A 12,663-nucleotide genomic window follows, 5' to 3' on the forward strand; every position below is an offset into this window, starting at 1 on the left:
ACACTACTTAATCGATCCGAACTGAAAAATAAAAAATCTCCATCTCCAGTATTCCATAGGATGTAAACCCTAGATTAACCAAGGAAGAAGAACCCTAAATGTCCAAGAAGAAGAAGCCGAACCCTACATGCCTTGGGAGAGGTTTGCACGCCGGAGGAGAGAGGTTTGCACGCCGGAGGGAAGAAGTTCTCACGTCGGAGGGAAGAGGTTCACACGCCGGTCAGCTTTCTACCTAAGAATCGCATGCCGGAGGGCATGATCGAGTTGCAGGTTACCGTCTTCTTCTTCTTCTTGTTCGACCCTATTTGAGTGAGTGAGGAGTGAGAGGGAGATGGGTTTAGAAGAAGAAATGAAAGGGAGGGCAATATTGTCCTCTCACAATAGGTGGGGGTGTTTTGGGTATATTGTAAAAAAAACGAACAGATTTTCATTCACTTAACATGGTCGGCTAACTACAGGGATCGATTTGGAATTTTTTGAATTTTAAAGGGTGGCTTTGACGTTTCGAAAAGTCCAAGGGGTGACATTGAATAAAGACTAACGTTCAGGGGGTGGCAATGCAATTTTCTCTTTTTTTTTTTGATGAAATGGAGTCATAAATAGTGAAAAGAAATAAAGGATTGAGTATGAGGTAATAAATAGGTGAAGTGATTATCTTTTAATTTTAGTAATAGGTGAATTGATTTTCTTTTAATTTTAGTATTAATGAGAAGATTTCTATGATTGTAAGGGGAATTGATACTTCTACCAAAAAAAAGGGGGAATTGATACAAATTAATGAATAGTAGGAGGTTATGAATTGGAAAATTGATTTGTTACAATGTTTCCACTGATCTCCTCATTTGCTATACAAAATTAGTTGAACACATAAATAAATGATTTGATAGTGAGGTTCATTTTAGAATTTCAATATTAATTATTTTCTCACTAATTAGTTAACCATTGATTTCATATTCTTTATTTCTCCTTTACAATGATTTGATTTGTAACAATGATTTCACTACAAATTTTGTTTATTCATTGATTTTAATATTAATTTTCTTCTTTATACAATGATTTGATTTTTAGTTTTTTTATTTAATTTAAAAAAAAAAATGAATACAAAAGTTAGTAATATATATGAGTCTAATGCTTATAAAAGTTTCTTTTGTAGATTTGAAAATTTCACTTCCCTCCCTTTTATTCCCCTGGCATCCAAAGGAAACCACATGTTATGAATATATGATTTAAAAAGAGAATGTTTTCTCCATTGTTTGTAAGAAAAATCAAAGTGGGTTTGAGGACTAGAATTATTACTTAATGAGTTGTAAGTTTTATTTGCTTGTCTACATCAAGCTAAAAATGTTTTATTTTTTATTTTATTTTTTAATAAAAAAAATATATATTAATAATAACCGTCTGATATTACATCATAACTAAGGGTGAAAGTTTGGCCCTGACAACCCTAACCCGCTTAAGCCTGAATAGGACTTGGGCCAAGTTTTTTGATCTTGAGGGTGGGTTAAGGCTGAAAAAACCCAACCCTGGGTCAGGGTCGGGTCGGGTCGGGTCGGGTCCGGGTTGAGTTCTAGGCCTGACCCAACCTAACCCAACCCAACCCAACCCTGACTTTTAACCCTAAATCCCTGATTATATAATATATGTGCAATGTGTGCATGAACCATTATAATATATTATCTTATAACCTATGTTATAATGTGTATATATTATAATAATATGTACAACTAACGATGTAAAATGAGTACATATATATTATATTATAAACTATGTTACAATGTGCAGATATTATAATAACCTTTCACATCGTTAGTTGTATATATTATTATAATATAATTGTAATATACGTTATAAGATAATAGATTATAATGTTCCATGTACACACCGCTCACATTTTTCCTTTAAAAAACCCAACACATTATTATAAAGTATAAACTCATTAGTCATCACCCACTTTTGATTTTAAAAAATCTATTGGAATGATGTCTTTGGCATTAGATGTATGTAAGAACCCGACCCAACCCAGCTCGCCCTGAGGGCGGGTTAGGATTGAATTTTTCCAGGCCCGGGTAGGGTTGGGCTGGGCTTGGGCCCAATTAAAGGGATGCAGGATTGGGCTTGGGTTTTAAGAAACCCGACCCAACTCGATCCTGTTTCACCCCTAATCATAACTATCTTGAATATTCGAATGCCAATCTGTATCAGACATCTCTACATCCTATAAACACATCATCGCCTTATTCTCTTATTTATGTGTATATTAAAAGGAATAGACCCAAATCTAGAATGTAATTCCCAAAGGACTGCGAAAGAAAGAAATGGCCAACTTTTGCTAGAAGGCTTTGGAATAAGATAAAGTAAATTCTTTGTCGAGAACCACACTTCACCGATAGTCCAACCCTTGGCAGCAGTTAGATTGAGTCCCTATATAATTCCAAAAGCTTCCGTTTCCTCATTAGATGTAGTGGATACGGTTCCCATCCTGATTACCTTGAATTTCGCCTGTAACAGAATGCCAATTATCCAACCTGCTTCTGAGCCCAAAGATTTAGTAATACCATGACATCCTATTATGTGATATGGCAAAAAAAGGAAGAGGTGAATATCTATCTCCCTATGATGTCTTCTGGATCATCTGTATTAGAGAAAGCATAATCAAAAGAGTTTGTAAATTGCAATAGATCTAAATCAATAACCTAGTTATTAATATTATGAACAATAGCCATAGGATTGAACAATATTTTAATCGATATGACTTTATTTCGGTGCCACCAAATAAAGAAAATTGTTATAACAAAAATGCTAAAACACCGAGATTTTTTAGATTTCGACTAATTAGCTTGTAAAGACAAAAACTTAACCAAGTCATGAAATGATGCTAAACAGAGAGAACTTTGCTCTAATACCAAGAGGGCCAGCAGCCAAATACGATCTGATTTTTTTTTTTTTTTCTTTTAACTTCCATGTTTGTGTCTTTTTGTGGCAAGGAATCTAAAAAATTGTTGTCTGACCTATATCAGTGATTTTTTTTTATTTTTTTTTATTTTTATTTAGTTTTTTTTTCTGACCTATATCAGTGTTGTACTTGAAACCTAGTGAAATTTAAAAGTAATTCATTTGTATGTTCTTGCGAGTTGAGAATGCACACTAACAGATGCCTTTCTCAAATAATTTTTTTTCCTTGTTTTAGATGGGTATAGTATGAAAGGGGATGAGGGACATAACAGCTAAGAGACTCAAACTCGAGACTTCATGATGAACATGGACTTAACGCACCACAACCTCGTCAATTGCGTGGGCTTGCTCCAAAACTTTATTGTTCAGAACGTACTCTCATCAATTGTTTTCAGTAACAACTAACTCACTAGGTCACTAGCTGATGAGTTGGTCAAGGCAGGATTCTCCCCACCCCCACATAGCCCACTTCGAAAAGAGGAAGAAAGGAGCCCACACAGCCCAAACAGAGGAAATGAAGAAGGCAGCCCATGGGGTCATAGCCCATTTGAAAGACACAGGAAATGTGAGCTCACACAGCCCAGCCCAGTTGAAAAAAACCACGATTGTAGCGCATTTTGAGAGCTCGGGCTACTATTGAACCTGTAACAGATTAATTTGGTTTAAGACAAACCGGTACTAACCCAATGACGTGAAACTGAAATAACCCAGAACCAAACCAGTCTGAACCTGAAATCGACTAAAACCGAAGTTTGCCATACTGGTTCAGCTTCAGATTATATCCATTATGAGCCCAAAACCAGTTCAATTCTAGGACAAAAAAAAGTTCTGCCACCAATATGACGAAATCATTCCTCACCCCTTTTATGTCGGAAACTCGAAATGTCATTCTTTTTTCAGACACACATCCAAGTACAATGATGGTTTTATAGAAGCAGGGATTTAGTTCAAGGTATCTGCAATGTTATTGAAGGATTTTACCCCCAAGATTTTTGATACTGTTTATATTTTTGTTTCTCTTATTTAATAAAATTTTAAGCGCTTCCTAGGGTCCCAAATAATATTCGGATAAAAAAAAAACCGTTTATATTTTTTACAATTTTTTCCTCTGAGACTCCGTTTGTTTCAGCATAAAATTTTACCCTCCACTGAACATCAAGAGAACACCACCCCTTCCTCAATGCAGCCTAAAACAAATCTCAACTACCAACAAGCCGAAGAACAATAATGCCTACACCCAAAAGCACGCACATCAACAGCTTTCAAAGAAAAAGATCAGTCATAAGAAAATGAAACACATCTATATCAAAATTGAAAGGATTTTACATAACTGTGATTGTTATCCAAATATATGGAAATAAAAGAAGTGCAACATCTCACAAATCTGTCTTGTCAAGAACTTTCATCTAAAGATGTGAATTTGAAACCAAAATTGTTTACCAAAATCAAACCGAGCCTTTTACACCGAAACCACAAAATCATTTAGTAAATGGTTCGGTTCTGGTTTCAAGTTTAGAACCAGTTAGCTAAACGGGTCAGTTCGATTTTAACAATTTAACCCGTTGGTTTCAAATAGAATTGACACCATGAAAACCAAACCGTTTACACTGTCAAAACCGACCCATTTAACCCATATAGTGATTTAATAGAATAAGGGTTTAACTCATGTGTTTTTAGTGCGTCATGCTCTTTAACTTTAGAACACTAACGATAAGTTGTATGCCATAGTAGCTTTGTTTGTATTTCACTTTCTCCATATAATAGTTTCTTTTGCTTAGTTGTTTGGTTGTTTAGTTGTTTTAACAAAACATGATGGGTTTAATTTGGGGATGAATTAAGGACCACAAAGGTTGTCCGACATTCTATTCAATAATTTACTCATGTTATGTAGTTAAATACTTGCTTGTTTAATGCCTCATTTAATTTGATACAAGATTGAAGCGTTTATCAACAAAATCAATTTTCAGTAATCATGCGAATAAACTAGCAAATCAATTGTTAACCGTGTAGAAACCATATGGATTAAACTACGATCAAAACTGTGAAAGCGACACCATTTAAAAATCGTAAACGGTTCCGGTTGCAAAAAGTGCAACCGTTTAGTAAATGGTTCGATTTTGATTTTAGCTAAATAAATGTGAACCGAATCGAACCGTACCATATAGACCAAAACCGAACCGATTAACATCCTTACTTTCATCCCCATGAATACATTTACAAGAGATGGGGCCAGCACGTAGAACTCTATTCTCTAGACTTAAGAGATTCCCTGTCAAAAACATTAAGTTTAGACTGATTGATGCTACATAGAACATCAAATAAACAACATGTTCATGTTGAAGTTTAAATCCAACATGACAAACAGAAGTTCAGTGGAACTACGTTTAATAGAAACGGAGCCCATTGGAGATAACAATCGGTTACTTCATATCTGTCACACAAAAGTTCAGTGGAACTATGTTTTAAAAAAAGGGAATACTCAGTGCATAAGGTTTCTGCCACTGAGGGGTCTAGGGAGGGTCATAGTGTATATAATCTTACCCATGCTTTGCGAAGAGGCTATTTTCTAACTTGAACCTATGACCACTTGACCACAATGGAGCAGCCTTACCTTGCTTCACAGAGGTTGTTTCAGTATGACAATATTGAACTAAAGTTTATCTCCATATCTAGAAATTTGGTTTAAGTTTTGACTTTTGTGAATCAGTGTCCTGGCTAAAACTTCTTTGAGTCAACCTTAGGGCTAAAAAAAAATAAAATAAACTCAAGACACCATAGTAGAAGATCTGAAGTGCACCTTTAACAACTGTGTTTGAGAATACTTCAGTATTTCAGCTTGTTTCATGGGATTTTCTAGTAACTACCAGCATGTCCACGGTACAACTGGATGGGAGCCACAAAATCAAATATTGTCAACTTCTTTATGAGGTTTCTGAGCCAAATTACCCACATAACAGCCGTAGTTACTCCATAGCATTCTGCAAATTCTGCTTGCATAGTCCAAGAAGTTTGTACTAGACCGAATATTGCTTTTGCGACAGGAGTTCTAGGCACATATCAATCAGACCATAGTCATGATCACTAGGTTGTTGTCGAAAAGGTTTTGAGGTACTTAAAGGGGACAAAGAATTATTCGGTATTTAAAACTTTGGAACAAGATTAACTTTTAGAGATGTCTCTAGACCATTTTAAAGGCACAGGATTTTACTCATGCACTCACCTTGGGCATCACATTTTCAGAAATAACAGGCTCCCGCTACTACAGGATCGAATCTGTGACAAACATGTCGCAATAGTGCAACTTAACCATTGTGTCACAAGCTCGCCCACTACATCTAGTAACTCAAAGAGGAGCAAAAATAGTCAATAAATATGCCGCACAACATGATAAAGGCAGAATGTATTGCAATTATCACCAGTGTAACAATGAGAACTAGAGAAGAACATGTCAATAGTTGCCACTACATAGAAATATTATAATTTTGAACTCACTTTTTAACAATTCTCATTTAAAGTTCATATTTCACATAACCTCCCCCATAATTATTGATGTGGCATATTAAGATGGAAATTGAAACAAAACATGAAGGACAGTCAAAGACAGATCTATCTTTTAACTGAATAATATGAGCTAAAATACATTGATCGACGTTACCCTTCAAGCACTCTGAATTTTCCCTCCCATGGATCAGCCTCTAGCCAAAGGCAAAACCAAAAACATCTGGCCTAGACCTTTATGAACATCATAAATCAAACATTGGTGTAAAAACACCAGTGAAGGGAGGATCCACAGTATAATTTACAAACAAAAAGGAAGAGAGAAAAACTCAGAAGTTAAAATAAATGTATGATCCTGCATGCCACTAAAGGGAAGCTGTCACTTTGATGACCTCTTTTTTTGAGACCTCGGTTTTTTTCTTTTGGCACCGCCCTCATTCAATAGCGGATCATATTTGGGCCCTTCTTCCGTGGCATTATCCTCATTCAACAGATGACTATATTCTTCAAGACTTGCAAATGGAGATGTCGCAGCTCTTCCTCCAGACTTACGCTTTCTCCTATTGATGGAACTGCCGTTATCATCATCATCACCACCATCGTCATCTGCATCTCCAATATTCATGTTATCATCATCATCACCACCATCGTCATCCGCATCTCCAATATTCACGTTATCATCATCACCATCTTCTCTTTCGGCAAAATCAGAAGGGAGGTCTGTCTCAATGTCACTTCCACTGCCACTCCCTAGCAGTTCACTGTCGTCAACATTGGCAACTTGGTCCAGATCATCATAATCATAATCACCTTTGGATCCCAAAGGAAGATCTCCAGCATCCAACAGGTTATCTATCTCCTCATTGTCACTCTCATCGCCACCATCCACTGCGAACAACGCTTCGGCAGCTTCATCCTCAGCTCCTTTCTTCTTTTTCTTCTTCTTTGGCTTCTTTAAGGAATTCATTTTGTTCACGTAGAACTTGTGGAAGACAAAGTCCTCAGGAGGCACATCCACTTCAGCCAATGAGAGAATCTCAGCACCAATCAGATCCTTGTTTGTAACCATCTGCGACTGAGAAATAACAGCAAGTGATTAAAACAATTTTTTTTTTCTGGGCACAACCATCAAGACACTCGTTTCCACTAATTTATATTAGAGAAATCTTTATTCGGTAACGTATTGAAAGGGGTACATAATACAATGGACTAATACTCATGGAGTTTGCAGTCTGTAGTGCTACACAAGTCCGTGTGGTTTGAAAGCAGGCACTCAACACTCAACTAACAATAATGAAATTCTCATCAGAAATGACTCTGAATATTAAATTAATATTTTCCTCGAATTTTTCAGAGTTCGCTATATTGTCTATCTAGTTTAACCAGTTTTATACTGGAAAAATAAAACAAAGACGAAATTAAGAGCAGCCACATAACTTGGAAAAGAAACTGACCTTCTTGGAGGGTTCAATTTGGGAACCACCATGCCATGTGCTTGCCTTCGGTTTCTTCTCCATAAACTTGTCAAGGAAAGCAGTAAGTGACAGATCATTTAAAGGGTTCCCATTGTAAACAATATTGGCACCAGAAAGGAGCGTCTTAGCCATGGTTGCAACTGATGGGTGCACATGAGAACCCAGAACCATCAGCTCCCACCAGCTTGCACGATCTGCATTGCTATTGTATAATAAGCAAAGAACACGACTTCAATTTTCTTGCCATAAAGAAAGAAGTAAAGCACAAGAACCGATTAAGATACTAAAGTAATATCCAAATACTACAAAAGAAAAAAATATATGATTAAAAATTTTCAGCAATTACTTCATATTGACAGCCAAACATACAGCAAGGTTTAAATTGAAAACACAACAATTGGATTCATGCCCATTATTTACTATAATAACAGTTACAATGGCTGTCACGACCATGGTTGCTTTGTGTAATTTCTTTCTTGAATGTGAACTAAAACATCATTAAAGCCATTTGTACCAGCCAAATTTTAACAAAATAATGTGATTGTTAGGCCATATTGCATTGAACCCCACACCATCCATGGTTACAATCGCCATTGAAAGAACAAATGAATAATAAAATTTATAACAAACCATGAGAAGAAAGAACAAAAAATCAACAAACACCAGTACCAAAAAGCCCTCCCATCCCCCCCAAAAAAAAAACAAAAATAACCCCCGAAATCTCTGCTTATGTACCCACCCAATTCCACAGCAATCTCATCAGCAAGGGAGTTGCCTGATCTAGAAAGAATGTTGCATGGACTGTAATTTATCATACTCTATCATCAAGAATCTTTCATAAGTTTTACAAATCTTCCAATTTTTCTAAAACACCCCCTTGGTAAGAACACTATGGTACTAAACTGGTTTCATTAATTCAACCATGAGGTCGAGAGTCTTTATTATGGCTCCGTTTGTTTACATAAAATATCAGAAAGTAAATAAAGCACGGGAACTATTTTAGTACTCCTTTATAGCCTTGAGGAACAAAATAAGTCCCATATTTTCACTTCACATGGAACAAATGGAGGCTAAAGAGTACAGATTCTAGAACTACTAGGCATAACCATTTGGAACATTAATTCCTCACCGAAAAATTGATGAACAGAGGAAAATTACCAGTAAGAAGGTTCCCTGTGACGTGGGTTGTACCCTCCAGGCATTGAAGAATTTATACTAGATACTTGAGGGTGACTACGTTCAGAAACAGATTCTCCTTTGGAATCCTGGACATCATTTAGACCATCTCCCCCAAAAAGGTCCTCTACTCCATCTGACCCATCTTCAGAGTACGAAGCTAGAGAATCATCATCTTGCAAATCAGAGGAAGAATCATCACCAGTTTTCAAACCATCACTTATAGTCTGAACAATTTCATTGGTACCCTGTTCTTGCTTCACTGGAGACATGCCCGTTTCATTTCCAGTTTTTTCCATTATATCTTCAAAGTGTTCAAGATCATCATCAACTAATTCATTCTGAAGCATCATATTCCTGCGGAGTAGAATAAATTTTGTAATAAGAAAATATAATTATGATAAAAAAAAAATGAAATCACGAAATTAAACACTTGAACAAGATCAAAAGAGTTAAAATCAGAAAGCAGCCTTGCCATAAAGGTGGTCTTGCTTTGAGGACTTCAGACAGGAGAAAGAGGCATCCACAGGCATACTGAGGGGGCTGCTGAAGGGCAACCTGTTCAAATTCTTAGCTGGTCAATCACTGACAGAGTGCTGCAACAGGTGTAGGTATAAAATAAAATCTTGACCGTACAGGTCTAGATTTAGATATTCTTTTCACATCAATAGGGAAAATCCAATTCCATCTGGGGGCAAAACAGACAAGACAGGACAAAGAAAAGGGGAAAAAAACCCAGCCCCAAACAATAGGCAACGAATAAAAGTGAAACTAATTAAGCAGAAGGCTATAAAGCAGCCAAAGGCATGACCAATTCTAAGCAGAGCTATGACTTTGAATGCAGTGTTCTTTGGGCTGCATCCTTGTCAGCAAAGTGCTTATATGGTTATGCCATTATTTTTTTATTCACATAGGTCAACTTCACTTCCTCAAAAGGAAATAAATAAATGAATTCAAGTCTCCCCAAAAGGATTGCCCCAACTACCAGTTGTTCTAGTCATTGACAGATCTAAACTATTAAGGATCCAGAACATGCTAGGTTCATGCCCCTGGGAGTACTCATGCCAACATGACTTGTGATGGGTATGGGTAAGGTTTTGAAAAAACACACAGGCCCCAAAGTCGGACACTTGGACATAGCTGTGACGAAGATTATTTCCCCTGCCCCTGACACATTAACCCTTTTCCTCAGCATATTTTACCCAGGTATCCATAACTATCTTTGGACACATATCTCCATATCCTAAGTTTTCTGAGTTTTTTAGTTATCAAAAATCTCCAATCTTTCCAATTTCGGACCTAATTCCTTTGTTTCCGCCCTGTATTCTCTTTCATATTCTGCTAATACTCTTAGATTCCAGCCTGTATCAGAACCCTAATCTACCCACTTTTAGCTACATGCAAATGGATACCAAATCTCTAAGTAGGGTTAGGGTTAGGGTTAGGGTTTAACACCAGTTTTGTTGGACAATTCCAACAACAAATTCCTGCAACATAACAAATATGAGGCAAAAGTACAAATTTTAACCATTCATAATTGGAACTAACAAAATGAACCATGTTCTATCCTCGGCACATCTGAATGCCAACATCTTCTGAGTCTGGCACATTCTTTAACATCAACAAATTTCTTTTGGCATTGTTTTAAGAATTCAACTTTAGACTAGGAAAATGACGATAACAGAAGGCAAAGGTTAGGTTTCGTACAAGTTGGGGTCACAAACACCAACCCTAACCTCACCGACATAAGATTAGAGAGTGTATAAAATCACTTCTGTATCTGGTGCTTTTTGTTCAGGCAATATTAAAGGGATTCATCTACCTGAAGCATCGATGCCTGATCTAGGAAGAAAGAGAAACTTCATCTATCGCATCGCAATCAACATTAGGAATCGGGGTGTAAAAGGAAAACAAATTTATATTATGATCAAGCATAAGAAAGGCTGAAGGAGACGAGAAATTCAATCCCTTTTCAACTACCTAGACGCAACGAAAGGATTTGCATCCATGTCTAACAAATTCCAATCAACACCAACAGTGCAATCACTCGAGTGCATTTTGTTCACCCGTCCCTTTCAATAAAAAGAGACCCCTAAACCTAGTATATAAAGACAAGACATATAACCTTGGTGAACTACATGCATGTAGGAAATAGGAATATTTTGATCTCCTCTGATAAAAGATCTTAAAATACTTAAAAGCTAAAAAAACTGATGCATGGTGCCCCTGAATCCCCAAAACCTATTTTTGGAAGGTTTACTAAGTGCAACACCCAGTGTCCATGTTGGATACTGAAGACCGCACACGTATCCATGTGGCAGCATCTTTAGCTTGAAAACAGAGAAGGGAACCCCTATTCACTGAAGAGATCTAAAACTCCATCCTTCTGTTGATAAAAATAAAATATGAAATTCATCCACAGCTAGATCCAGCCATCAAGGAAATTGAGTTCCTTCCACATTCTTACATTTCAAAGATTCTCTCATATTTCTCATGGCACCCATATGCAGCCAAGGATCCACGGTGCCCAGGGAAGGCCTAGCTGCCCTAGAGGAGCACTGTATTACAGGCTATATTTGCCATATTTCTTGTATTTCTCCATATCCCAAGCATTTTTCTATATTACAGGTATATTTCCTTCATCCTCTGGGCATGGGTACCTTGAAACATAAGACGACTGGCTGCCTAGGTCATCAAGGCACACAAAGGTCGGCTAGACATCAACTAGGCAGACACCTTGACAACTATGCACTCTCTCTCACACAAACACAGAAACCAATGAATGGCCACATGGAAGCCCACACCCACAGCCAACCAACAAATGCACTCACAGATGGAGACCGGATGGGTTATGTAGAAGTATTAAACCAACTGATATTGGGTCGACAATAGTTCAAGGACATGCAAATTAATAGCCACAATAATTTATTTTTTTAAGAAAACCCATAATTTTGCAGGGTTGGAACTGACATCAACAATTCAAGCAAACAACAACATCCAAAACCTTATCCCAACTTAATGGGGTTGGCTACATGGAGATTCTAAGCAAGGACGAGCATGAGGATCCATACAAATAGATTGATGAGTTATGGCTAATTATAATAAGTGTTGGTTGTCAACCTAACACACCACTTTGGAGGCATAGGAATACATGTAGGCAAAACTTCGGGCATAATAGGCACACAAAGGCAATATTTCGCGGCACTTAAGCGAGCACACATGTAGGAAACATTTGAGGGCATAGGAATACATGTAGACAACATTTGGGTCACACATGTAGGCACACTTAGGCAACTTGGGGACACTCATGTAGGCACAATTAGGCAACACTTGGGGGCACACATGTAGGCAAATACACCAAGGCAACATTTGGGGGGCATGCATAGGCACACGTAGGCAACACTTGAAGGCTCGCATATAGGCACATTTAGGCAACACTTGGGGCATTCAACAATTGAAGATTCTATTAAAATATCAAACCACTGAAATTCATGGAGATTTCATGGTGGAGCTTGCTTCCAACTAACAGACATGCAATCACTCGCTTGAAAAAAAAAAAAAA

At 37.2% G+C, this 12,663-nt stretch overlaps 1 protein-coding gene across 2 annotated transcripts in view; it reads right to left on the minus strand.

Annotated features, from left to right (window-relative positions):
• Window positions 1-6,541: 6,541 nt before the first annotated feature.
• LOC122063270 (CCAAT/enhancer-binding protein zeta) overlaps window positions 6,542-12,663 on the minus strand; it is a 30,622-nt gene continuing 24,500 nt past the window's right edge. Inside the window, exons 13-16 of one of the 2 annotated variants that reach the window (XM_042626976.1) lie at window positions 9,577-9,659; window positions 9,084-9,458; window positions 7,905-8,127; window positions 6,542-7,519 (exon numbers count right to left, since the gene is read on the minus strand). In XM_042626976.1, the coding sequence (XP_042482910.1) occupies window positions 6,830-7,519; window positions 7,905-8,127; window positions 9,084-9,458; window positions 9,577-9,659 (1,371 nt within the window). In that variant the 3' untranslated portion in view covers window positions 6,542-6,829. Of the gene's footprint in view, window positions 7,526-7,904; window positions 8,128-9,083; window positions 9,459-9,576; window positions 9,660-12,663 lie in introns of both variants that reach the window. The other variant, XM_042626975.1, reaches the window with a different exon arrangement.

The sequence above is a fragment of the Macadamia integrifolia genome, unplaced genomic scaffold, assembly GCF_013358625.1.
Source record: "Macadamia integrifolia cultivar HAES 741 unplaced genomic scaffold, SCU_Mint_v3 scaffold1275, whole genome shotgun sequence".
NCBI classification, from domain to species: domain Eukaryota; kingdom Viridiplantae; phylum Streptophyta; class Magnoliopsida; order Proteales; family Proteaceae; genus Macadamia; species Macadamia integrifolia.